Genomic DNA, 27,869 nt, shown 5'->3' with positions numbered 1-27,869 from the left:
TAGTTTTCCTCTCTTTTCTTGTAATGTCCTTGTCTGGTTTTGGTATGAAGGTAATGTGGGCTCTATAGAATGAAATGGAAGTGCCCCCTTCCCTATAATTCCTTGGCTCTGGCACAGAGCAGGTGCCTGTTTCATGGGTGATTTGAAATAGGGAACAATAAATTCATGTGAAAGAAACAAGCAAAGACCTTATTGAAAGTGTGATATAATCAACAAGCCATTAGGATACACTCTGTCATCAACAAGATCTAAGCATGATTCACATTCATTGTCTACTTAATCTACACCACGGCCTGTGAGATGGGAATTCCTGACTGTTCCTCACCTGAGAGGTGGTGACTATTTCAACATCACTTAGCTGGATGGAGTGAGAGGAAACTAAATCTAATGTCAGCCTTCTTCCCTCCCCACTCAGGGCAGCCATGACCCCTGACTCCCATATGGACAGGCCAGTCCCCCTTCATCTGGAAGCCACCTTGGCTGGCCGCTGCGGGACTTCGGATCTGGGAGACAAACCTTAGTATCCTAAAGATGAATGTGAGGTGTGATTCATCCTACGCATCACTCTGGGGAGGAAGGGCGTGGCTGCCTGTGAGGAGAACTCACTCCTGGGGAGGAAGGGCGTGGCTGCCTGTGAGAACTCACTGTTGCTTGTCTCTGAGATTGTAGAGGCGCTTTGCCAAGAGACCTTTCTCTCTGATTCCTGGGTGACTGGGCAGATGACTATGGGAGTCCCCTTTTGCTCATTATAGGATGGATGCCCAATGTAGGGCCTCAATAAACCTTCAAACCGACATGTCAGGGTATAAATGAGGGACTGGTCATTTATGTTGAAGAAGGAGACGGTGCCGCACTCATAGTCCAGGAAGACCCCTATTCGTGTCGGAGGGGTCCTGAGGCAGAGGCTGATAAAACGGGGATTTAACGTGAAATACAAATGTTCTGCAATGAATCCGAGGATCCAGTACCCATGATTGGGAGACAAAGTCACCTTCTTCTTCCTGTTCACGTCATCCCGGCACACTCCCACGTACCACCTTTTATTGTGTCCCACGTCCACCTCCCAGTAATGTTTCCCTGCTTGGAAATTCTGAGAAGCCACCACACTCTTCCTTATAAATCTCTTCTCAGAGTGAGGCATAACCTGGGGAGCTTCTCTATGGGTTACAGTTTTCAGATCAGAAACGCAGAGCTGTGGGTGAGCCGTCTCTGGGTCCAGAGTCACCTCCACTGGGGTGGGGGAGAGAGGAAGCGTGAGTTACTGAAGAGGAAATCTGGGCTGGAACAAGAGGTTGACCCTCCCGCTGCAGACTGGCTCCGGGTGGCAGAGGTGAGGCCCCGGACCTGAGCCTCCCTCAGACACTGCCTTTCAGAGTCTCTCATCACCAGTGCAGCCTGGAGGACCCATCAACGTCTGGAAATGTTCCAATGTGACATCCCAATCTCGGCATATCACCCAACCCTGCCACTGTCCCTTCACACATAAAACTATTTGTTTCATAAGAGCTGGAGGGACCCCACTATCTAACTTCCTCCCACTCAGAATTTTCTGCCTGACTTCACTTCCTTCCCCCAGCTCAGACCTCTGACCAGTCACTAGTGCCCTCAATTCCCTGAAACTGTACTAAAGACTCCCCCTATCTCCCAGCCCTTGTCTTCTCCCCTTCTAGACCCAGGGGAAGAAGTGTGTCTGGGGGCACTGCACTCTTGGGAGCTATCAAGCATTCCAGTTTCTCCATCTGCAGGCAGGATGGGTCTCAGCATCACTCTGTGTTCCTGTATCTGTCCCTCTTCAGCTCGCCCTCTCATGTCCACCTGAGATTCTGTCCCACCGTCACCCGACCAGGCATTGGTACCTGCGTGTTTCCGGGCATCTCTCAATTCTGAAAGCAAGCAGACAGAACAGGCAGTTCAGTGCTCAGGTGGGAAACATGGCTCAGGGAGAAGGGAGAGACCAAGGATTAGGACCTTTTTTGAGTGTCGTGGGCCCTCCAGAGATCTGAGGAAGGCTGTGGGGCTTCTCTACAAAATGCACCTCCCCCAGAATCTGCAGTTTCAGAGTTCCCATCACAAGCTTGGCTCTGCAGGGACCCATGGTCCTCAGGATATAAAAATCCATAAACGAGAGACTTGGAAAGGAGTCATAAATGTGGGAAGAGGAATATTTTCTTTTACCTGCCTGTCTGTGCTTTATTCTCCAGTCTGAAAAACAAAAACAAAAACAAAACACACATAAGAGGCTGACATCACAGAGTGGGGTCCCAAGGGGAGCGTGGGAGGAAAGCCCTGCATGTGATAACGCTCTCACCCAGTTTATCCTGCAGTTTCCACCAAACAAAAAGCAGACGATTTGGTGGTTGACACAGGACTGACACAAGTCTCAAAGCATCAGGCCAGGGAGGTTGAGGATCACCCACCAATTTTTCTCAGGTTCCTCCCTGTGGTCCACACACCCTCAGAGCTCGTGATCAACACCTCCCCCCACCACACACACAGCAGACCAATGGGCAACAGGCACAGACGGGGACTTCCAGGCCCTGAGGCCTATCCTAAGCCCTCCAGATATCTGAGGGGCACCTCATTAGCAGTGGGTGGAGACAGCGAGGCAGCTGCTCTCCTCCACCTGCTGGTACTTCCTGTCCAGCCTGGAGCCAGGGTCTCCAGAGGCTCACGCTGTGGATCAGGGAGGGACCCGGGAGAACCATGTGTGGGAGGCTCAGGACGTGACACACACTTACCCAATTCTGCCTGGAATTTCCCTGAAACAGAAACAGTATATTCAGTGGTGGACACAGGAGTGTGCAAGGTACAAACATGACCCTGGCTGCTTGCACAGGTGGGACAAGCTGCAGGTGTGAAGGGCAGGGCCTCTCCTAGAACACTTACATGTGCTCGTCTCCGCAGCCCCTGCACGGAGTGTAGCTGTCTTGGGGGGAGCAAGAGATCGGGAAGGTTCATGCTAAGGAGAGGGACAACAGCTGGGATGCTGTGGAGGTGGGGATGGAGATGGGAGGAGGCGGCTGTGGAGGTGGGGATGGAGATGGGAGGAGGCAGCTGTGGAGGTGGGGATGGAGATGGGAGGAGGCGGCTGGGAGGGGAGGCGGGAGCGGCCTCATCCCCAGGGGGAAGTGTCACTCCCAAGGAGGAAGAAATTGGTTTTGGGGGTGAAAAGTCTTATTGAGACTGAATATAATTTTATCTTATTGTCAGTCACTTTGACTTTTTCCTTTATGAATTTGTTGGCCACATTAAAACTTTTTTTTTTTTTTAACATTAAAACTTTTAAATCGGAGTCTTGGTGGTGTTCATGGAAAATTATCCAGGCTCTATAGGTACTGAAAATCATTCATCCCCTTATTATTTGGCCTAAATGAAGTAGCAAGGGCCTGTCGCAGTTGATATTTGCAGAGGAAGAGATGTTCGAATACCCTACAGAAGGGTGATTACTTTTTTGGGCCTGGGCCCCTGGAGGCTAGGACTACAGGAAGAGAAGCAGCTGGGATGTGGGAGCATCTCTGATCCTGTCCCTGCTGGAACCATGAATAAGTCGCTGGCCCATGTTTCTCTCTCTCGCTTACCCTGGAATTTGGAGAAGAAAATCTTCAGTCCAACAATGCCAAAAAGTAGGCCACAGCAGAGTGTTCCCAGTACTTTGGTAGCCAGGGGCCATGGTATAGGCTGGAAAAAGGTATCTGAAAAACAATCCCACAGATATTTTAGTTATCGGTGAACAAAGGACACAATTCAATTCTTCTTTAAGGAGTCACCTTGTTCCTGAAAATGGAAGAAATAGGTTTCTATAAATTCTCCTATAGGTTTAACACTTTGATTTTATTTTTGTTATGAAATGCAGTAGTGGTTCTATTTAATTTTCTTCTCAACAGATAACGACTGTGCCAACATTTACTGAATGGACCTTCCTTTCCACACTAGTACATGCAGTGCCATCTCTGATCCAGTAAGCTTTCTGTTTAGGTTTGGATTTGTTTCTGGGCTCTCTGCTCTGTGCCATTTGTTTACTTGTCCACTTTTGTGCCAATAATTTGGAGTGGCTTAATCACCACAGTTCTGGGATATATTTTGGTATAAACTAGGCTAATTTTCCTCACTTCTTAATTCAGTTGTGCCTTGGCAATCATGGCCATTTGCTCTGCAACATAAATTTTTGTATTGACTTGTCAAGTTCTAAGAAATTCTGCTGAGATTTTGAATGGAATTGTATTGAATCTATAGATCAATTCAGAGAGAACTGATATCTTAAAATATTTGCATCTTCTTGTCTGAAAAAATATCTCTTCCCTCCTTTTACTGTTATTTAAACTGACAAACTTCATACATATTAATGGGTACAGTGTGATTCTTTGATACATGCCTACAATGTGGAATGATTAAATCAAGCTAATTAATCCATCATCTCCCTTACTTATCATTTTTATGATGAAACATTTAAATTGTATTCTTTCTGTTATTCTGAAATATACAATATGTTATTATTGACTACAGTCACCCTGTAGTTCAATAGACTTCAAAACATATTCCTCTTGTCTATCTCAATCTTTGCACCCTTTGACCAACAACTCCCCATTCTCTCTTGCCCTCTGCCCCAGCCTCTGGTAACATTCTACTCTCTATTGTTGAGTTCAACTTTTTTAGCTTTGACATATATCAGATCACAAGAGATTCATCTTTCTGAGCTTGGCTTATTTCACTTAACATAATGTCCTTCAGTTTTATCCTTGGAATTACAAACGACAAAATGTCCATCCTTTTTTTAAAGGCTAAATATTGTATTCCATTGTATTTATAGATCACATTTTCTTTACCCATTCATCTGATGATGGACACTTAGATTGAATTTAGCAATTGTGAGTAATACAGGTATTCATTCAACATATTGATTACAGTGCATTTTCATATATTCCCACAAGTAGGATTGCTGAATCATGGAGCAGTTCTATTTTTAGTTTTTTGAGAAAACTCCATACTGTTTTCCATAATGGCCATACTAATTTATATTCCCACCAATAATGTACAAGAGTTCCTTTTCTCAGCATCCTTGCCAACACTTATCTTTAATCTTTTTGATAATAGCCATTCGAAGAGGTGTAAGGTGATATCTCATTGTGGTTTAATTTGCATTTCCACAATGATTAGAGATGCTGAGCATTTCTTCATGTACCTGTTGTCCGTTTATGTATTTATTAATGTTTATTTTATGTGCAAAGAGCTATCGTGGTTTTTCATTGCGTAGATGCCTTGGATAATCCATTCAAGGAAGATCACTTAGTCCAACTTAATGAAACCTATATCCTTTGCGTACTGATGGAAACACTGCCGGCACATATTGAGGCCGTATTTCCGGATCAGACTGTGCTGGTTTGAGCAGACTTGAAAGAGAAGGACCCTGACTGAATTTTCACGGTGGCTCCAGTACAGCTGCTGGTGACCCATCTTGCTCTCAGGAGTGCAACTAGGTGGAAGAAGAGAGTTAACACAAGCATACACCCTCCCTGTTGTCCACTTAAATATAATTTTGAGAAATGTTTGTTTAGGTCCTTTGCCCATTTTTAAGATCGGGTTATTTGTTTTCTTGCTATTGAGCTGTTTGAATTTCTTATATATTTTGTATATTAATCCCCTGTCAGCTGTTTGGTTTGCAAATATTTTCTCTCACTCTGTGGATTGTCCTTCACCTTGTTAACTGTTTTCTTTGCTCTACAGAAGCTTTTTAGTTTGATGTAATCCCATTTGCCTATTTTTGCTTTTGTTGTCTATGCTTTTTATATCATATTCAAAAATATTATTGCCAAGATCAGTATCATGGAGCTTTGCCCGTATGTTTTCTTCTAGTAGTTTTATAGTTGGAGGTCTTACATTTAACTTTTTAATCTAATTTGAGTTCATTTTTGTACATGGTGTGAGATAAGGGTTCAGTTTCATATGTGTGCATGTGGATATCCACTTGTTTCAATATCATTTGTTGAAGAGACTGTCCTTTCTTCCTTCTGTGTTCTTGGCACCTTTTTCAAAAATCAATTGTTCATAAACACATGGATGTATTTCTAAACTTTCCATCCTGTTCCATTGAGTGATGTGTCTGCTTTTGTGCTAGTCCCAGGATGTTTTAATTATAATCACTTTATATTTTGAAATCAGAGTATAGGGACTCCAACTTTGTTATTTTTGCTCAAGATTGCTTTGGCTATTTGAGTTCTTTAGTGGTTCCATATGAATTTAAGGATTGCTTTTTTCTTTATCTGTGAAAAGTGACATTAGAATCTTGAGAGAGATTGTGCTGAATCTGTAGATAGCTTTGGGTAGTATGAACATTTTAACAGTGCTAATTGTTCCAATTCCTGAACATAGAATATATTTTCTTTATTTGTGTTCAATTTTTAAGTTTTATTTTACTTTGTATTGACATAATAATTGTTCTTATTTACAGTACAAAATGGTGTTTTGATATATGTATACAATATGTAATGATCAAATTAAGGTATCACCTAAAACATTAATCATTTCTTTAAGGTGAGAACATTCAAAATCCTCCTTTCTAGCTATTTTGAGATATGTAATATGTTATTGGTAATTATAGTTACCCTACTGTGCAGTGGAAGACTGGAACTTATTGCTGCCATTTAAGTATAATTTTGTACCTAATCAACCTCTCCTCATCCCCCGCCATTCCTCTACCCTTACCAGCCTCTAGTAACCACTGTTCCACTTTCTACTTCTATGAGATCAGCTTTTTAAAAGAATTTTAATTTCCACATAATAACTGTACATATTTATGTGGTACAATGTGATGTTGTGATATATGTATACATTGTGTGAAGATCATTTCCATCACCTGAAACACTTGTCATGTCTTTTGGTGAGAACATTCAAAATCCTCTCTTCTAGCTATTCTGAAATATACTATACATTCTTGTTAACTATAGTCACTCTGCTATGCAATAGGACACCATTTTTCCATTCCTCCCTCTACCCTATCCCCAGCTCCAGCAGTCTCTGGTAACCCCTACTTCTCTACTTCTACATGATAAACTTTGGATTTCATATATGGGTGAGATCATGTGGTATTTGTATTTCTCTGTCTGGATTAATTTATTTAACATAATGTCTTCTAGGTTCTCTACCTCTATGAGATACATTTATTGGATTCCACATACGGATGAGATCATGTATGGTTTAATGTACTTAACACAGTGTCTTCTAAGTTCATCCATGTTGTTGCAAATAATAGGATTTCACTCTTTTTATTACTGAATAATATTCTAGTTTGTATATACATCATATTTCCTTTTCATTAATTTGTTAATAAACACTTAGGTTGATTCCATATCTTAGGTATTGTGAATAGTGCCGAGATAAACATAGGAGTGCAGATCTCTTCAATATGTTCATTTTCTTTCTTTTGGATATACTGAGTACTTTGCTGGATCTATGGTAGTTTCATTTTTAATTTTTTGAGAAATCACCATACTGTTTTTCATAATGAACATACTAATTTAAAATCCCACCAGTGGTGTGCAAGTGTTCCTTTTCTCCACATCAACAACAATTGTTATCTTTTGTCTTTTTGATAATAGCAATTTTAACTTGAGTAATTTTTATCTCATTGCAGTTTTTATTTGCATTTCCCTGATGACTAGTGATATTGAACAGTTTTTATATATCTGTTGTTCATTTGTATGTTTTCTTTTGAGAAATGTCTATAAGGTCTATCATCCTGGCCAGGTACGGTGGCTCATGCCTGTAATCCCAGCACTTTGGGAGGCTGGATGGATCACCTGAGGTCAGGAGTTAGAGACCAGCCTGGCCAACCTGGTGAAACCCCGTCTCTACTAAAAATATAAAAATTAGCTGGGCATGGTAGCAGGTGCCTGTAATCACCTACTCGGGAGGCTGAGGCAGGAGAATCACTTGAACCCAGGAGGCCGATGTTGCAGTGAGCCAAGATTGCACCATTGCACTCCAGCCTGGGTAACAGAGCAAGACTCTGCCTCAAAAAAAAAAAAAAAAAAAAAAAAAAAAAAAAGGTCTATCTTCCCTTTTGTGATTGGATTATTTGGGTTTTTTCACTCTTGAGTTGTTTGAGTTCCTTATATGAATACCTAATCAGATGTATAGTTTGCAAAAATTATCTCCCATTCTGTAAGTTACCTTTTCACTCTGTTAATGATTTCCTTTGCTTTGCAAAAGCTTTTTAGTTTGATATAATTACATATGTCTGTTTCTGCTTTTGTTGTCTGTGGTTTTGAAATCATGTATTTAAAAAAATGATTGCCCAGTCCAATGTCCTGAAGCATTTTTCCTATGTTTACTTCTAGTAGCTTTATAGTTTCAGGTTTTACATTTTACCCTTTAATTCATCAAGAGTTTATTTTTATATATGGTGAGAGATAGGGGTTAGTTCTTTCTTCTGCATATGGATACTAGCAAATGCAGCACTGTTTTTTGAAGAGACTGTCTTTTCTCTAATATATATTCTTGGCACCTTTCTCAAAAGTGAGCTGACTGTAAATATGTAGATTTATATCTGGGTTTTGTATTCTGTCTCATTCTTCTGTGTGTCTGCTTTTATGCTAGTACCATGCTGTCTTGGCTACTATGCTTTTGTAGTGTATTTTGAAGCTCCATAATGTGATACTCCAGCTTTGTTAATTATTCAGTAATGTTTTGGCTATTTGGAGTCTTTTGTGGCTCCATAGGAATTTTAGGATTTTGGTTTTTATTTCATTAAAGAATGTCATTGGTATTTTGATAAGGATTGCATTGACTCTACATCACTTGAGGTAGTATGGTCATTTTACCAATCTTAATTCTTTTAGATCAGGAACATGGGGTATCTTTTCATTTGTTTGTGTTCCCTTCAGTTCCTTTCATCAATGTTTTCTAGTTTTTATTGTATAGATCTTCACCTCCTTAGTTAAACTTATTCCTTGGTATTTTATTTTGTTGTAGCTATTGTAAATGATACTGCTTTCTTGATTCTTTTTCAACTAGTTTGTTATTGGTATGCAGAAACACTACTGAATTTATATGTTGATTTTGTATCCTGCAACATTACTGAATTTATCAGTTCTAAGAGGTTTTTTTGGTGGAATCTTTAGGTTTTATTTTATATATATAAAGATCATGTTGTCTGTGAACAGGGACAATTTGACTTTCTCCTTTCCAATTTAGATTCTCTTTATTTTTTTCTCTTGCCTAATTGCTCTGGCTAGGACTTCTAGTACTTGGTTAAATAATAGTAGTAAAAGTGGGCATCCTTGTCTTGTTCCAGTTCTTATTGAAAAGCTTTCAACTTTTCCCCATTCTGTATGTGGGACCTTGATTGTGACCTTGATTGTGTTGAGGTACATTTCTCCTACATCTAACCTGTTGAGAGTTTATATCATTGAATGTTATATCAGGAATGTTGAATTTCATCAGATATTTTTTCATGTCTATTGAGATGATCATATGCTCTTTGGTCTTCATTCTGCTGATATGATATATCACATTTATTGATTTCCATATGTTGAACCATCCTTGCATCCCAGGGATCAATCCCACTCAATCATGGTGTATATTCTTTTTGATGTGCTATTGGATTGGGATTGCTAGTGTTTTGTTGAGAATTTTTGCATCTATGTTCATAATGGATATTGGCCTGTAGCATTCTCCTTTTTGTTGTATTCTTTTCTGATTTTGGCATCAGGGCAATACTGTCCTCATGGAATGAGTTTGGAAGAATTCCCACCCTTTCAACTTTTTGTAATACTTTAAAAAGAGAAGGTGTTAGTTCTTTAGAAGTTTAATAGAATCCAGCAGCGAAGCCATCTTGTTTTGAGCTTTTGTTTGTTGGGATACTTTCTACCGCTGATTCACTCTTGTTACTCATTATTGGTCTGATTAGGTTTTCTGTTTTTTCCTGACTCTATTTTGGTATGTTCCATGTGTTTATGAGTTTATCTACTTCTTCTACGTTTTCCAATTTGTTGGCATATACTAGTTCTCTCTTTCTTTCTCTCCTTCCTCCCTCCCTTCCTTCCTTCCTTCCTTCCTTCCTTCCTTCCTTCCTTCCTTCCTTCCTGCCTGCCTGCCTTCCTTCCTTCTTCCCTCCCTCCCTCCCTTCTCTTTCTCTTTCTTTGGCTAATTTTTGTAGGTTTTTCTTTTTTAGTAGGGACAGGGTTTCACCATGTTGGCCGGGCTGGTCTCAAACCCCTGACCTCAAGTGATTTGCTGCCTTGGCCTCCCAAAGGGCTGAGATTACAGGCACAAGCAGCTGTGCCCTGGGGCATATATTTCTTTTCTTTTCTTTTTTTTTTTGAGACGGAGTCTCGCTCTGTCGCCCAGGCTGGAGTGCAGTGGCTGGATCTCAGCTCACTGCAAGCTCCGCCTCCCGGGTTCCCGCCATTCTCCTGCCTCAGCCTCCCGAGTAGCTGGGACTACAGGCGCCCGCCACCTCGCCCGTCTAGATTTTTGTATTTTTTAGTGGAGATGGGTTTTCACCGTGTTAGCCAGGATGGTCTCAATCTCCTGACCTCGTGATCCGCCCATCTCGGCCTCCCAAAGTGCTGGGATTACAGGTTTGAGCCACCACGCCCGGCCTCTTAATAGTCTCCAATGATCCTTTGTATTTCTCTGGTATCAGTTGTAATGCCTTCTTTTGGTTTCTAATTTTCTTTCTTTGGGTCTTCTCTCTTTTTTTCATAGTCTAGCTAAGGGTTTGTCAATTTTATCTTTTTAAAACACAAACTCTTATTTTGTTGGTCTTTTGTATTATAATTTTGGTCTTTATTTCGTTTATTTCTCCTCTGATATTATTTATTTCCTTCTACAAAATTTGGGCTTCATTTCTTCTTGCCCTTCTAATTTCTTGAGGCTAATTGTTAGAGTTTTTTTACTTGAAATATTTATACTTTTTATGATGTAGGCATTTATTGCTATAAACTTACCTCCTAGTACTGCTTTTACTATATCCCATATGTTTTGGTATGTTGTGTTTCTTTTTTTTTTTTTCTTTTTTCCTCTGAGATGAAGTCTTGCTCTGTCACCCAGGCTGAAGTGCAGCGGCATGATCTCGGCTCACTGCAACCTCTGCCTCCCTGGTTCAAGAGATTCTCCTGCCTCAGCCTCCCAAGTAGCTGGGATTAGTGCCACCCAGCTAATTTTTTATATTTTTAGTAGAGACAGTGCTTCACCATGTTGGCCAGGCTAGTCTTGACCCCTTGACCTCATGATCTGCCTGCCTCAGCCTCCTAAAGTGCTGGGATTACAGGCATGAGTCACTGTGCCCAGCTTGTATGTTGTATTTATATTTTTATTTGTTTTATGGAGTTTTTTTAACTTTCTGTTTAATTTCTGCATTGAGCCAATGGTTGTTCAGAAGAATGTTGTTTAATTTCCATGTATTTGTACAATTTCCAGTATTCTTGTTATTGATTTCTTGTTTTATTCTATTGTGCCCTGAAAATATACTTGATACAGTTTTTATTTAAAAAACATTTTTTTGAGGTTGTTTTGTGGCCTAACATAAAATGTATCCTGGAGAACGTTCCATGTGCTGATAAGAAAAATGTGTATTCTGCAGCTTGTGGATAAAATGTTATGTAGATATCTGCTAGGTTCATTTGGTGTATAGTGTACAATAAATCCAATATTACTTTGTTGATTTTCTGTCTGATGATCTGTCCAATGGTGAGCGTGGAGTGTTGAAGTACCCAGCTTCAACAGCTAGACAGTTCAGCTAGACGTTACATTCATTAATGTATTGGGATCTACCTTTCCCTTTAGATCTAGTAATATTTGCTTTATGAATCTTGGTGCTCCTGTGTTGGGTTCATATATATTTACAATTGCTATATCCTCTTGCCGAATTGATCCCTTTATCATTAAATAATAATCTTCTTTGTCCCTTTTTACAGTTTTTGACTTAAAATCTATTTTATATACTGATACTTATATCAGCTATACTGATATAAGTATAGCTATTCTTGCTTTTTTTTTTTTTTTTCTTTTGTGTGGAATACCATTCATCATCTCTCAATTTCAGTCTATGTGTGTCTTTACAAGTGAAGTGAGTTTCTTCTGGGCGGCATATAATGGGATCTTTTTTCATTCATTCATTCATTCATTCATTCATTCAGCCAAGCTATATATTTTAATTAGGGAATTTAAACTATTTACATTCAAGGGTATTGTTGATGAGCGAGGACTTACTCCTGTCATTTTATTAACTTTTTGTTCATTATTTGGTATATCCCAGTTTGATTCTTCCTCTCTTATCATTTACCTTTGCCATTTGATGGATTACTGTAGTGATAAAATTTGATTCCTTTCTCTTTCTCATTTTCATATCTGTTCTTCCAATGAGTTTTCTACTTTCAGGTGTTTTCATATGGTAGTTACCATCCTTTCCCTTCCAGAGGTGGGGCTCCCTTGAGCATTTCTTGTAAGACTGATCTAGTGGTGATAAATTCCCTCAGTTTTGCTTATCTAAAAATATATTTTTCTTCTTTATTTCTGAAGAATAGCTTTGCTGGACGTCATGTATTAGTTGGCTTTCTTTCCTTCCAGCACTTTGAACATAGTATCCCTTTCTCTCTTGGCCTGTAAGATTTCTGTTAAGAAATCTGCTGTTACCATCCTGGCCAACATGGTGAAACCCTGTCTCTACTAAAAATACAAAAATTAGCTGGGTGTGGTGTTGCGTGCCTATAATCTCAGCTACTTGGGAGGCTAAGGCAGGATGATCACTTGAATTAGGGAGTCAGAGGCTGCAGTGAGCCGAGATTGTGCCAGTGCACTCCAGCCTGGCAACAGAGCGAAACTCCATCAAAAAAAGGGAGGAAGGGAGGAAGGAGAAAGAAATCTGCTGTTAGTCTGATGGGAATTCTCTTGTATGTAACATGACACTTATATCTTGCTCATTTTAGAATTTTCTGTATGTCGTTAACTTTTGACAATTTGACTATAATGTGCCATGTAGAGGACCGTTTTGTGTTGAATATATTTGGAAACTTTTAAGCTTCCTGGAACTGGATGTCCACATCTCTTCCAGGACTTGGGAAGTTTTCAGCTATTATTTTATTAAATAGGTTATTTACACCATCTATCATCTCTTCTTCTGAAACTCACATAATGTGAAAATTTTTTCACTTAATGGTATTTCATAAGTCTTGTATACTTTCTTCATTCTTTTTCTCTGTCTTTCTTTTTTTCATCTGACTGGGTTATTTAAAAATACCTGTCTTCAAGTTCAGAAATTCTTTCTTCTGATTGATCTCCCATATAAAATTTGAAAGGAAACAAATTTTATCACTAGAGTAATCCATCAAATGGCAATGTTTTTATTTCATTCATTGAATTCCTTAGCTCCAGGTTTCCTGTTTAGCTCTGTTTTGTAGTATCTGTTTCTCTGTTGAGTATTTCTTTTTTAAAAATGGGGAAAGGGGCTTTTAAAAAATATTTCCTTTAGATCACAAATTGTTTCCCTGATTTTGTTAAATTCTCCATTTCTAGTCTCTTGTATCTCACTAAGTGTTCTTAAGATCATTACTTTAAACTCCTTTTCAGACATTCATAGATTTTATTTTCCTTGGAGTCTGTTACTGAAGAATTATTGTGTTCCTTTGGAGGTGTCATATTTCCTTGGATTTTCATGTTTCCTGTGTTCCTACATTGATATCTGCAAATTTGGTGGAACAGTAACCTCTTCCAATTTTATGGAATAACATTATATATAAACCAACTGTTAGTTTTGTTGATGTTTTCTTTTGTTTTTCTACTCTCTATTTCTACTCTTAATTTTTGTTATTTCAAACATTTTCAATTTGGGGCTTAATTGTTTTCTTGAAACTTTTATAGGCAAAGATATTTTCCTGTAGATGAGTCCTATGGTGTTGGCTGGATACGTGGGCACTGTATTATATTAATAATTTCCATGTAACTGCTTCAGCTGTAATCAACATTGGCAGTACCTTCAAGTGTGTCAATGTTGTAGGCTGTGTGTATTTTTGGAGGCAATGGCACAGCTTTGCTGGGGGCTGGGGCCACCAGGTAGGCTGGTTTTTAGGCAAGGAAGGTGCACACCAAACTTGACAGCTCCACTGGTCACTTGGTCCCAGGGGTGTACCAGTCGAGGAGGCAAGGTTACTAGTGGTGCCAGGTGCTGAGTGGGCCAGTACCTGGAGTCCTGGGTGATGCACATAGCAGGCAGGAGCTCTGCAAGTAAATGAGATATGGCCACCGTCAGTGGTGGACACCAAAAGGGCTGTTCCTGAGACTCCTGGGGGGCTGCATGCAGCATGTAGTCACTCTGCCAATCAAGGGTATGAAGTCATGGCAGCAGGTGCTGAGTGCACCAGTCCTTGGAACCCTGGGGGATGCAGGCAATGTGTGGTGCCTCCACTGTTCCAGGGGGTGGTATTTCTGGTGGCAGCAAATGCTGGGCAGGCTAATTCCCAATTCCTGGGGAACATGTGTGGTGTACAGCACCTGTGCCAGTTGAAAGTTTCGGCTCACAGTGGTCTGGTCACATGTGACTCCACAAGTCCTTAGATCACTGGAGTCACATGTGGCATGCAGCAGCTCCACCAATCAAGTGGTCAGGGTCACTGGTTGAGGGGATGGAGTGGCTGGTGGCAATCTTCAACTGTGCTGGTCCACAATTCCTGCAGAGCACACTACAGCACATGGCAGCTCTGCTAGTCAAGGACATCTAAACAATATTAATTCTTCTAATTATGAACACAGGATAGTTTTCTATTTGCTTGTGTTTTCTTCAGTTTCTTTAATCAGTGTTTTATAATTTTCCGTAATTTTAACCAGGTCTTTCATCGCTGGTTAATTTTAGATCTAAGTACTTTTTTGTTGCTATTGGAATTGTTTTCTGAATCTTTTTCAGATAGTTTTTCATTAGTGTGTAGAAATGATACTGATCTTTGTATGTTGATTTTGTATCCTTCAACATTACTAGACTTGCTTATCTGTTCCAATATTTTTTTGGCTAAGTCTTTCATGTCATTACTAAATAGAGACAATTTTACTTTTCTCTTTCCAATGTGGCTACCTTTTCTTTCTTTCTTTTGCCTAACTGTGCTGGTTAGGACATCTAGTACTATGTTAGAAAGAAGTGCCGGGGCAATGGCCTGTAATCCCAGCACTTTGGGAGGATGAGGCAAGCAGATCACAAGGTCAAGAGATCAAGACCATCCTGGCCAACATGGTGAAACCCTGTCTCTAATAAAAATACAAAAAAATTAGCTGGGTGTGGTGGTGCACGCCTGTAGTCCCAGCTACTCAGGAGGCTGAGGCAGAAGAATCACTTGAACCCAGGAGATGGAGGTTGCAGTGAGCCGAGATAGTACCACTGCACTCCAGCCTGGCAACAGAGCGAGATGCCATCAAAAAAAAAAAAGAAATTGTAAGAATGGGCATTCTTGTATTGTCCCTGATCTAACAGGAAAAGTGTTCCACCTTTCATGTTTAAGTATGATGTTGATAACAGTGGCAGTCTGTCTGGAGCAGTTGCTATGAAGAAGCTGGCTGCAGCAGGGGAGGTGTGACTGGGGCTATGTGCTCCATGAAGCCAGGTGGGGCTGGGAACAGGTGGGAGCCCCACCCTCTACCGAGTCCATGGGGCAGGAGTCCTGCCCTCTGGGGCACAGCTGCAGTCACCCAGCCATGGCTCTATACCCAGGCATCTCTGTGCTCATGGAGCCCTGGAAACCCTCTCTGCCCCTTCAGGCTCAGAAGTGCCTGTCCCTGCTTCCTACCCTCTCCCTGCTCCTGGTGCCCACTCCAGCGCAGAGTAAAGTTGTAGCTGAGTCCAAGCACTGTTGTAACCCAGCCAGGTGTGCATGTGCTGGAGGCAGTGCTGACATGCCAGGTCCTGCCTCCTCAGCTCCCTCTGGACTTTGAACACCAATGAGCACAGGAGGGAGGACGGGGCCTGAGGGCAGCTCTGCACAGGTCTGCAGGTGCCACTCAGCATGAACAGCCTGGGTGCCATGGATGGCATGTTGATGGTGCAAGGGAAACGGTTTCCTGGGTGAAAAGGGGCAGGTCTTTGACTACCTTCAAGCCAGGGATGACCAGAAGCCTGGGGGCTGGGCTGCCAGTTCTCGGTGGCCTCCACTGCCTGGAGTCAGAATTTATGGTGCTTTTTCCTAGCCACCCATGGCCATCCCTGAACCAATCAGCATGCACTCCCTTCCTTCTGAGCCCATAAAAACCCCTAGACTCAGCCAGACATCAGGACTATGAAGTGAGAAGCAGGAAGGAGCTACCCACTTGTCGGGATGACCTGCCTGCAGAAAAGAGCTACCCACTTCAGGTCTCCTGAGAATTGTTTTGTTGCTTAATAAAGCTCCTCACCGCCTCACTTGCCTTCCAGTTGTCTGTGTACCTCATTCTTCCTGGATATGGGACAAGAACTTGGGAACCATTGAATGGCAGGACTGAAAAAGCTGTAACACAAACAGGGCTGATACACACCACCCTATTTGCCACGTTGCAGACAATGAGAAGGAGAGAAGAACTGCAGCCCCTCAGGGAGCCCAGACCTAGGGCCTTCCCAAGCCAGGACTGTGATACCCAATTTGGGATTGTATAGTTTCTGGCATTTCCAAGCTTCCAGGCACCACCACATTCCCCTCGTCCAGACACAGAGGCCTACAGTAGAAGCCGCTTGCAGTGCATCTGGTCTAGCCACACAGAGGCTTACATGGAGCTGGCACCTGTGCTGGTGCCTAGAGCTGCCTGCTGCACCATAGCAGCCAGCATGCCTGGCTGTGCACAGTGGCTACATTTTGCGTTCACTCACTCATGCACTCCTCACTGCTCTGTGCCTAGCTTGCCCTTGGCAGGTGCAGGATCTGGACTGGTAGCACAAGCCAAGCACACCCTGCAAGGCCAAGGGGGCAGAACAAGCCCAATGGGCCTGAGAAAAACTTGGGCAAAGGTTTCCAGAGAAAAAGCAACACGCAAATGATCCCATGACATTGTTAGCTATGGGTTGTCATATATGGCTTTTATTGCATTGAAGTACATTCCCTGTATGCCTAATATGTTCAGAGATTTTAAATCATGAAAGGGTGCTGAAATTGTCAAATATTTTCTCTGTATCAATTGAGATTATCATATGATTTTTATCCTTCACTTTGCTTATATGTTATATCACATTTATATTTGTATCTATTGAACCATCCTTGCATTCCAGGGTTAAGTCATACTTGGTCAGTGGACAATTCTTTTAATGTGCTATTTTATTTGGTTTACTAGTATTTGGTAGGGGGTGGAATTTTTGCATCTACTTTTATCAGGAATATTGGCCTGTGATTTTCTTTTCTTTTTTTTTTTTCAGTGTCCTTGTCTGATATTGGTATCAGGGTAATGTTGACCTTGTAAAATAAGTTTGGAAGTATGTCTTCTGTCATTTTTTGGAAGAGTTTGAGAAATGTTGGTAGTTTTTCTTTAAATGTTTGGTAGAATTCATCAGTGAATCCACTGGGTCCTGGGCTTTTCTTTGATGGGAGAATGTTTATTACTAATTCAGTCTCCTTACTTATTATTGATCTGTTCTTTGGACTTAATTCTTTTTTCTTTTTCTAGTTCCTTGAGGTGTAATATTAGGCTGTTTATTAGAGATCCTTCTTCTTCTTTGATATAGATGTCTATTGCTATAAATTTCCCTCTCATTTATGCCTTTAACGCATCCCATAAGTTTTGTGTGTTGTGTTTCCATTCTTGCTTGTCTCAAAATATTTTTTATTTCATTTTTGTTTTTTCTGTGACCCATTGGTTGTTTGAAAGCATGTTGTTTAATTTCCACATATTTGCCTATTTTCCAAGATTTCTATTGATTTCTAGTTTGTACCATTGTGGTCTGAAAAGATACTTAATATGATTTTAATCCTCTTAAATTTAAAACTTTTTATGTGGCCTAAGATGTGATATATTCTGGAGAATGGTCCTTATGAACTTGAGGAGAATGTGTGCTCTACTGCTGTTGGATGGAATATTCTGTATATGGCTATTAAGTCCATTTGCTTTAACATGTAGTTTAAGTCCAATGTTTTCTTATTGATTGTGTGTCTAGATTATCTGTTCATTGCTGAAAGTGGGATTTGAGGTTCCCTACTTCTATTGTGTTGTAGTTTATCTCTCCTCAAAATATTTACTAACTGCTTCAATGTTTTGTGCATATATATTTACATTGTTATATGTTCTTGGTAAATTGATCTCTTTATTATTACATAATGACCTTTTTCTCTTTTTATAGTTATATACTCAAAGTCTATGTTGTCTCATGTAAGTATAGCTACCACTGCTTTTTTTTTGTTTTTATTTGCATGGAATGTCCTTTTCCATCCCCTCACTTTCAGACTTTGTGTGTCCTTACTAGTAATGTGAGTTGCTTATAGACAGTATATGGTTGATTTTAAAAATACATTCAGCCACTCTATGTATTTTAATTGGAGAATTTAACCCATTTACATTCAAGGTTATTTATAGGTACAGATTTCCTTTTGTAATTCGTTTTATGTCTGTTTTGTGGATCTTTTATTTTTAATTCTTCTCCGGCTGTCTTCCATTGAAGTTTGATGATTTTCCACAGTTGTATGCTTTGAATCCTTTGTTTTTTATTATTTGTGCGATCGCTGTGGCTTTTTAAAAATTATACTTAAAGTTATGGGATACATTTGCAGAATGTGCAGGTTTGTTACATAGGTATACATGTGGCATGGTGGTTTGCTGCACCCATCAACTCGTCATCTACATTACATATTTCTCCTAATGCTATCCCTCCTTAGCCCCCACCCCCTGACATGCCCCAGTGTGTGATATTCCCCTCCCTGTGTCCATGTGTCTTCATTGTTCAACTTCCATTTATGCTTGTTTATGCCTGCATAGTATTCAATGGTGTATTATGTGCCACATTTTATTTATCCAGCCTATCATTGATGGGCATTTGGGTTGGTTCCAAGTCTTTGCTATTGTGAACAGTGCTGCAATAAACATACATGTGCGTGTGTCTTTATAGTAGAATGATTTGTAATCCTTTGAGTATATACTCAGTAATGGGATTGCTGGGTCAAATGGTATTTCTGGTTCTAGATCTCTTGAGGAATCACCACACTGTCTTCCTCAATGGTTGAACTAATTTACACTCCCACCAATAGTATAAAAACATTCCTGTTTCACTACATTCTCTCCAGCATGGGTTGTTTCCTGACTTTTTAATGATCACCATTTTAACTGGTGCAAGATGGTATCTCATTGTGGTTTTGATTTGCATTTCTCTAATGACCAGTGATGTTGAGCTTTTTTCATGTTTGTTGGCCACATAAATGTCTTCTTTTGAGAAGTGTCTGTTCATATCCTTCCCCCACTTTTCGATAGGATTGTTTGTTTTTTTCTTGTAAATTTGTTTAAGTTATTGTAGATTCTAGATGTTAACTCTTTGTCAGATGGATAGATTGCAAAAATTTTCTCCTATTCTGTAGGTGCCTGTTGACTCTGATGAGTTTCTTTTGCTGTGCAGAAGCTCTTTAGTTTAATTAGATCCCACTTGTCAATTTTGGCTTTTGTTGCCATTGCTTTTGGTGTTTTAGTCATGAAGTCTTTGCCCATGCCTATATCCTGAATGGTATTCCCTAGATTTTCTTCTAGGGTTTTTATGGTTTTAGGTATTATGTTTAAGTCTTTAATCCATCTTGAGTTAATTTTTGTATAAGGTGTAAGGAAGGAGTCCTGTTTCAGTTTTCTGCATATGTCTAGCCAGTTTTCCCAACACCGTTTATTAAATAGGGAATCCTTCCCCCATTGCTTGTTTTTGTCAAGTTTGTCAAAGATCAGATGGTTGTAGATGTGTGGCATTATTTAAGGCCTCTGTTCTGTTCCATTGGTCTATGTATCTGTTTTTGTACATTTACCATGCTGTTTTGGTTACTGTAGCCTTGTAGTATAGTTTGAAGTCAGGTAGCATGATGCTTCCAGCTTTGTTCTTTTTACTTAGGATTGTCTTGGCTATATGAGTTCTTTTGTGGTTCCATATGAAATTTAAAGTATTTTTTTTCTAATTCTGTGAAGAAAGTCAGTGGTAGCTTAATGGGGATAGCATTGAATCTGTAAATTACTTTGGGCAGTATGACCATTTTCATGATATTGATTCTTCCTATTCATGAGCATGGAATGTTTTTTCCATTTATTTGTGTCCTCTCTTATTTCCTTGAGCAGTGGTTTGCAGTTCTCCTTGAAGAGGTCCTTCACATCACTTGTAAGTTGAATTTCTAGGTATTTTATTCTCTTTGTAGCAATTGTGAATGGGAGTCCATTCATGATTTGACTCTGTTTGTCTATTATTAGTGTATAGGAATGCTTGTGATTTTTGCACATAGATTTTGTATCCTGACACTTTGCTGAAGGTGCTTATCAGCTTAAGGAAATTTTGGGCTGAGATGATGGGGTTATCTAAATATACGATCATGTCATCTGCAAACAGAGACAATTTGACTCCCTATTTGAATACCCTATATTTCTTTCTCTTGCCTGATTGCCCAGGCCAGAACTTCCAATACTATGTTGAATAGGCATGGAGAGAGAGGACATCCTTGTCTTGTGCTGGTTTTCAAAGGGAATGCTTCCAGCTTTTACCCATTCAGTATGATACTGGCATGGGTTTGTCATAAGTAGCTCTTATTATTTTGAGAGACGTTCCATTGATACCTAATTTATTGAGAGTTTTTAGCATGAAGTGGTGTTTAATTTTATTGAAGGCCTTTTCTGCATCTATGGAGATAATGGTTTTTGTCATTGGTTCTGTTTATGTGATGGATTACATTTATTGATTTGTGTATGTTGAACCAGCCTTGAATCCCAGGGATGAAGCCAACTTTATCGTGGTGGATAAGGTTTTTGATGTGCTGCTGGATTCAGTTTGCCAGTATTTTATTGAGGATGTTCACATCAATGTTCATCAGGAATACTGGCCTGAAATTTTCCTTTTTTGTTGTGTCTATGCCAGGTTGTGGTATCAGGATGGTGCTGGCCTCATAAAATGAGTTAGGGAGGAGTCCCTCTTTTTCTGTTGTTTGGAATAGTTTCAGAAGGAATAGTACCAGCTCCTCTTTGTAACTCTGGTAGAATTCAGCTGTGAATCCATCTTGTCCTGAGCTTTTTTGGTTGGTAGGCTATTAATTACTGCCTGAATTTCAGAACTTGTTACTGGTCTATTCAGGGATTTGACTTCTTCCTGGTTTAGTGTTGGGAGGGTGTATGTGTCCAGAAATTTATCCTTTTATTCTAGATTTTCTAGTTTATTTGTGTAGAGGTGTCTATAGTATTATCTGATGGTAGTTTGTATTTCTGTGGGATCAGTGGTGATATCTCCTTTATCATTTTTATTGCATCTATTTGATTCCTCTCTCTTTTCTTCATTAGTCTGGGTAATGGTCTATCTGTTTTGTTAATCTTTTCAGAAAACCAGCTCCTGGATTCATTGATGTTTTGAAGGGTTTTTCGTGTCTCTGTCTCCTTCAGTTCTGCTCTTATCTTAGTTATTTCTTGTCTTTTGATAGCTTTTGAATGTGTTTGCTCTTGCTTCTGTAGTTCTTTTACTTGTGATGTTAGGGTGTCAATTTTAGATGTTTCCTGCTTTCTTCTGTGGGCACTTAGTGCTATAAATTTCCCTCTAAACACTGCTTTAGCTGTGTCCCAGAGATTCTGCTATGTTATGTCTTTGTTCTCATGGGTTTCAAAGAACTTATTTATTTCTGCTTAATTTCATTGTTTATCCAGTAGTCATTCAGGAACAGGTTGTTCAGTTTCCATGTAGTTTTGTGGTTTGAGTGAGTTTTTTAATCCTGAGTTCTAATTTGATTGCACTGTGGTCTGAGAGGCTGTTTGTTATTATTTACATTCTTTTGCGTTTGCTGAGTGTTCTGTTTCGAATTATGTGATCAACTGTAGAATAAGTGTGATGTGGTCCTGAGAAGAATATATATTATGTTGATTTGGGGTGGAGAGTTCTGTAGATGTCTATTAGGTCCACTTGCTCCTGAACTGAGTTCAAGTCCTGAATATCCTTGTTGATTTTCTGTCTCGTTGATCTGTCTGATATTGACAGTGGGATGTTAAAATCTTCCACTATTATTGTGTGGGAGTCTAAGTCTCTTTGTAGGTCTCTAAGAACTTGCTTTATGAATCTGGGTCCTCCTGTATTGAGTGCATATATATTTAGGATAGTTAGCTCTTCTTGTTGCATTGATCACTTTATCATTATGTAATGCCCTTCTTTGTCTCTTTTGATCTTTGTTGGTTTAAAGTCTGTTTTATTAGAGACTAGGATTGCAACCCCTGCTTTTTTCTAATTTCCATTTGGTTGGCAAATATTCCTCCATCTCTTTATTTTGAGCCTATGTGTGTCTTTGCACGTGAGATGGGTCTCCTGAATACAGCACACTGGTGCCAGTCTGTGTCTTTTAATTGGGGCATTTAGCCCATTTACACTTAAGATTAATATTGTTATGTGTGAATTTGATCCTGTCATTATTATGCTAGCTGGTTATTTTGCTCATTTGTTGATGCAGTTTCTGCAACTTGGTATGTTTTTGCAATGGTTGGTACTGGTTTTTCCTTTCCATATTTAGTGCTTTCTTCAGGAGCTCTTGTAAGGCAGGCCTGGTGGTGACAAAATTCCTCAGCATTTGCTTTTCTGTAAAGGATTTTATTTCTCCTTCACTTATGAAGCTTAGTTTGGCTGGATATAAAAGTCTGGGTTGAAAATTCGTTTCTTTAAGAATGTTGACTATTAGCCCTCACTCTCTTCTGGCTTTTAGGGTTTTAGCAGAGAGATCCACTGTTAGTCTGATGGGCTTCCCTTTGTTGGTAACCCAACCCTTCTGGCTGCCCTTAACATTTTTTCCTTCATTTCAACCTTGGTGAATCTGATGATTATGTATCTTGGGGTTGCTCTTCTCAAGGAGTATCTTTGTGGTGTTATCTGTATATCCTGAATTTGAATGTTGGCCTGTCTTACTAGGTTGGGGAAGTTCTCCTGGGTAGTATCCGGAAGAGTGTTTTCCAACTTGGTTCCATTCTCCCCATCATTTTCAGGTACACCAATCAAACGTAGGTTTGGTCTTTTCACATAGTCTGTATTTCTTGGAGGCATTGTTTGTTCCTTTTCATTCTTTTTTTCTCTAATCTTGTCTTCACGTTTAATTTCATTAAGTTGATCTTCAATCTCTGATATCCTTTTTTCCACTTAATCGATTTGGCTATTGATACTATGCTTCACAAAGTTCTCATGCTGTGTTTTTCAGCTCCATCGGGTCATTTATCTTCTTCTCTAAACTGGTTATTCTAGTTAGCAATTCCTCTACCTTTTTTCAAGGTTCTTAGCTTCCTTGCATTGGGTTAGAACATGCTCCTTTAGCTCAAAGGAGTTTGTTATTACCCACCTTCTGAAGCCTACATCTGTCAATTTATCAAACTCATTGTCTGTTCAGTTTTGTTCCCTTGCTGACAAGGAGTTGTAGTCCTTTGGAGCAGAAGAGGCATTCTGGTTTTAAGAATTTTCAGCCTTTTCACACTGGTTTTTCCTCATCTTCATGGATTTATCTACCTTTGGTCTTTGATGTTGGTGACCTTTGAATGTGGTTTCTCTGTGGACATCCTTTTTGTTGATGTTGATACCATTCCTTTCTGTTTGCTAGTTTGCCTTCTATCAGTCAGGCCCCTGCAGGTCTGCTGGAGTTTGCTGGAGGTCCACTCCAGGCTCTGTTTGCTTGGGTATCATCAGCGGAGGCTGCAGAACAGCAGAGATTGCTGCCTGCTCCTTCCTCTGTAAGGTTCGTCCCAGAGTGGTACGCACCATCTGCCAGCCAGAGCTCTCCTGTATGAGGTGTCTGTCAACCCCTGCTGGGAGGTGTCTTTCAGTCAGAAGGCACAGGGATCAGGGACCCACTTGAAAAGGCAGTCTGTCCCTTAGCAGAGCTCAAGTGCTGTGCTGGGAGATCTGCTGTTCTCTTTAGATTAGGCAAGCAGGAAGATTTCAGTCTGCTGAAGTTGCACCTGCACCTGCTCTTTCCCCCAGGTGCTCTGTCCCAGGGAGATGGGAGTTTTATCTCCAAGCCTCTGACTGTGGCTGCTGCCTTTCTTTCAGAGATGCCCTGCCTAGAGAGGAGGAATCTAGAGAGGCAGTCTTCTTACAGAGGCTTTGCCAAGCTGCGGTAGGCTCTACAGAGTTTGAACTTCTTGGTGGCTTTGTTTACACTGTGAAGGAAAAACCACCTACTCAAACCTCAGTAATGGCGATGTCCCTCTGCCTACCAAGCTCGAGTGTCCCGGGTCAACCCCAGACTGCTCTGCTGCTGGTGAGAATTTCAAGCCCTTGGATCTTAGCTTGCTGGGCTCCATGGGGTTGGGATCTACTGAGCTAGACCAGTTGGCTTTCTGGCTTCAGCCCCCTTTCCAGGGGAGTGAATGGTTCTGTCCCACTGCCATTCCAGGCGTCACTGGGGTATGAAAATCTCCTGCAGCTAGCTTGGTGTCTGCCCAAACGGCCACCCAGTTTTGTGCTTAAAACCCAGAGCCCAGGTGGTGTAGGCAGCCGAGGGAATCTTCTGGTCTAAGAGTTGCAAAGACCATGGGAAAAGCATAATATCTGGGTTGGAGTGCACTGTTCCTCACGGCACAGTCCCTCACAGCCTCCATTGGCTATGAGAGGGAGTTCCCTGACTCCTTGCACTTCCCAGATGAGGTGATGCCCCACCCTACTTTAGCTCGCTTTCCATAGGGCTGCACCCACTGTCTAACCAGTCCCAATGAGATGAGCCAGGTACCTCAGTTGGAAATGCAGAAATCACCCACCTTCTGCATTGATCTTGCTGGGGGGCTGCAGACCATAGCTGTTCCTATTTGGCCACCTTGCCAGCCACTGCCTGCTGTGGTTTTTTGTGTTGTGGTTACCATGATGCATACACAAAACATCTTATCCTTATAACAGGCTATTTCATTGTGATAACTTAACTTTAATCACATACAAAAACTCTACACTTGCACTCCTTTCCACTTTTTATGATTTTGATGTCACAATTTACATGCTTTGTAATTTGTATTTCTTTACAATTTATTTTAGCTATAGGTGCCTTTAATAATTATGTCTTTTAACTGTGACAGTAGGGATAAATTAGCTTTAAATACCACCTTTACTGTATTAGAGAATTCTGAATATGACTATATATTATTTTTACCAGTGAGCTTTTTACTTCCATATGTTTTTGTTATTATTATCCTTTTGTTTTAGTTAAAGGGCTCCCTTTAGTAATATTTATAAAATAGACCTAGCAATGATTAATTACCATAGCTTTTGTTTGTCTGGGAAAGATTTTATTTCTCCCTCATTTCTGAGGGAAAGATTTGCTAGTAATGTAATCTTGATTGGCAGTCTTTTCCTTCAACACTTTGAATATATCATGCCATTCTTTCCTGGCATGCAGGATTGCTGCTAAGAGAATATGGCTGAAAACCATATTGGGGCTTTCTTGAATGTGATATGGTTCATTCTCTTGCTGTGCTCAGTATTCTTTCTTTGTCTCTGATTTTTTGATAATTGGAATATGATATATCTTGGTAAAATCCTCTTTGGGTTGAATTTGATTGATGACATCCACGCTTCCTGAACCTGGATATTTTTGTGTTTCACCACATTTGGGAAATTTTCAGCCATTATTTTCTTAAATATGCTTTCTGGATCTTGTTCTCTCTCATCTCCTCCTGAAACTTCTACTATGCAAATGTCAGTACACTTGATGGTGTCCCATAATTCCTATAGGTCTTTTTCATTTTTTATTATTTTTTCTTTTTTATTCTCTGACTCGATAATTTGAAATATCTAGTCTTCAAGCCCAGTGATTCTTTGCCTTGATCAAGTCTGCTGTTGAAGCTTTCTAGTTAATATTTCAGTTCAGTTATTGTATTCATTATTTCTAGGATTTTAACTATTTTATTGCTTTTATTTCTTTGTCAAGCTTTGCTTTTTATTAACCATTTTTCAAATGTTATTTATTTTCTATCTGCATTTTCTTGTAGTTTCCTGAACTTCTTTAAGGGGATTATCTTAAATTCTTAGTCATCTCATAGACTTGCATATTTCAGGGTCTATTACTGGAGCATTATTAGTTTATTTTGGTGTCATATTTTCTTGATATTTAAAATAATCCTTGTGTCTTTGTGTTGGTCCCTGCACATTTGAAGAAATGGCCACCTTTTCTGGCCTTTGCAGGTGTTCTTTGTCAGTAAGAGGCCTTCACTATTTAATATAGCCTGGGATTCTGAATAGGCCAACTGGTAGCAACCTCAGACAGGCAGATGTGGGTGTTGGGTTCTCTAGTTGGGCTGCGCCACTACCTGTGCTCTGACATTAAATGGAACTGCTGGCTGTGCTCCTGTGACAGGTGGAGCTGTTGATTGGGTTCTACAATTGCCTCTTGATTGTCCAGGGTTAGAGGTTGTCTTTCTTGCTAGGTGGTACTGTTGTTTGGAATCTGTAGTTGGTCAGGGACATGTGCTGAGCTCTGAGGCTGGGTGAGATTTCTGGGGTTGCTGCTTGATCACTTAGGGTGGGCAGGGCCAGAGGCTATGCTTCACAGATGTGTGTGGACTTGGGCTTGCCTCCTAGTCTAGAGTAGCCTTAAGCAGAACACCAATGGTGGGTTGAGTTGCTGCACAGCTCCTGGGGCTGGGCAAGATCAGATGCTCCCTCTGTGGATAATCACAGACCTGCTATTGTCTTCCTGTCTAGGGAATATGCAGAGAACCCAGGGCTGGCTGGGTCGCTGCTCAGCTGCTGAGGTTGGTCAGGGCCAGATGCTCCCTGTATAGCCAACTGCCACTGTGCACTTGCCTCCCAGGCTGAGTAAGGCTTAAAGACAGCATCAGGAATTGTGTTGCCACTTGACCAGTAGGGCTCAGTAGGGCCAGATATGTCTCTCCCCTTATTTTAGTTACTTTAGTAAACTTATCTAATCCTCAATAAGAGTATAAAAATATTTTATTAAATATATTTCTATGTAACATTTTATGTTATTATACATGGCACATTTGTTTGTTTTTCTGTCTTTCCTGATGTATAAAATGCAATGTATTTTGTTTATTGATCTTATTTTTATGAACATAATGAAGTATAAATTGAAAGAATTTGTCCGTAGATTATTCCGGATTTCCAATATGTACTATCATATAACCTGTTGGAAATAGGCATTCTACTTTTTCCTTCCTGGAAATTGTAATTCTTTTTTCACTTTCTTTCCTTTTTTGCAATGATTAGTATTCTAGCATAGTGTTGAACAGCAATGTTTAATGCAGTTATCTTCATTAAGCTCCTGAGTTTAAACCTCCTACTATGATATATGATGGTAGCTATGGGTATTTTTAAATAGCTTTCTATCAGATGAAAGAAGTGCTCTTCTGTTGCTAATTCATACAAGGTTTTCTTTTATTTCTGGATTCACAAGTGTTTTAAATCATGATTAGATGTTGACATTTATATATGTTTTGTTAACATCTATAGAGAATCTTATAGATTTTCTCCTTTAACTTATTAAGGTAATACTTACATAAATATACATATTCCAATGTTGACCTAACCTTTTATTCCTGGGTAAGCTCAATGCGGTGATAATGTATTAGGCTTTTTAAAAATCATTTGATTGGAATTTATAAAATTTCTTATTAATATTTTTTAAACTGCCTTATTGGTTAAATCCCCCAATTAAAAGGCACAGAATGGCAAGCTGGATAAAGAAACAAGACCAAATGGTATACTGTCTTCGAGAGACTCATCTCACATGCAACAACATCCACAGGCTCAA

At 40.0% G+C, this 27,869-nt stretch overlaps 1 protein-coding gene and 1 pseudogene across 6 annotated transcripts in view; both read right to left on the bottom strand.

Moving 5' to 3' along the window:
* Positions 1-189: 189 nt before the first annotated feature.
* The window catches only part of BTNL8 (butyrophilin like 8), a 51,219-nt gene continuing 23,539 nt past the window's right edge, over positions 190-27,869 (bottom strand). For 3 of the 6 annotated variants that reach the window (XM_023193558.1, XM_023193557.1, XM_023193559.1), the window contains 6 exons: positions 3,579-3,692; positions 2,739-2,759; positions 2,176-2,202; positions 1,857-1,883; positions 603-1,230; positions 194-566 (listed from right to left, as the gene is read on the bottom strand). In XM_023193558.1, coding sequence (XP_023049326.1) covers positions 518-566; positions 603-1,230; positions 1,857-1,883; positions 2,176-2,202; positions 2,739-2,759; positions 3,579-3,692 — 866 coding nt within the window. In that variant the 3' untranslated portion in view covers positions 194-517. Of the gene's footprint in view, positions 1,231-1,856; positions 1,884-2,175; positions 2,203-2,738; positions 2,760-3,578; positions 3,693-27,869 lie in introns of all 6 variants that reach the window. The other 3 variants (XM_023193553.1, XM_023193555.1, XM_023193554.2) reach the window with 2 other exon arrangements.
* On the bottom strand, positions 5,284-5,451 carry LOC111527322 (annotated as a pseudogene).

The sequence above is a fragment of the Piliocolobus tephrosceles genome, chromosome 4 (genome assembly GCF_002776525.5).
Source record: "Piliocolobus tephrosceles isolate RC106 chromosome 4, ASM277652v3, whole genome shotgun sequence".
Taxonomy (NCBI): Eukaryota; Metazoa; Chordata; class Mammalia; order Primates; family Cercopithecidae; genus Piliocolobus; species Piliocolobus tephrosceles.
Note: the sequence above shows the minus strand (reverse complement) of the source record. Positions and strands in the feature narration are given on the sequence as shown.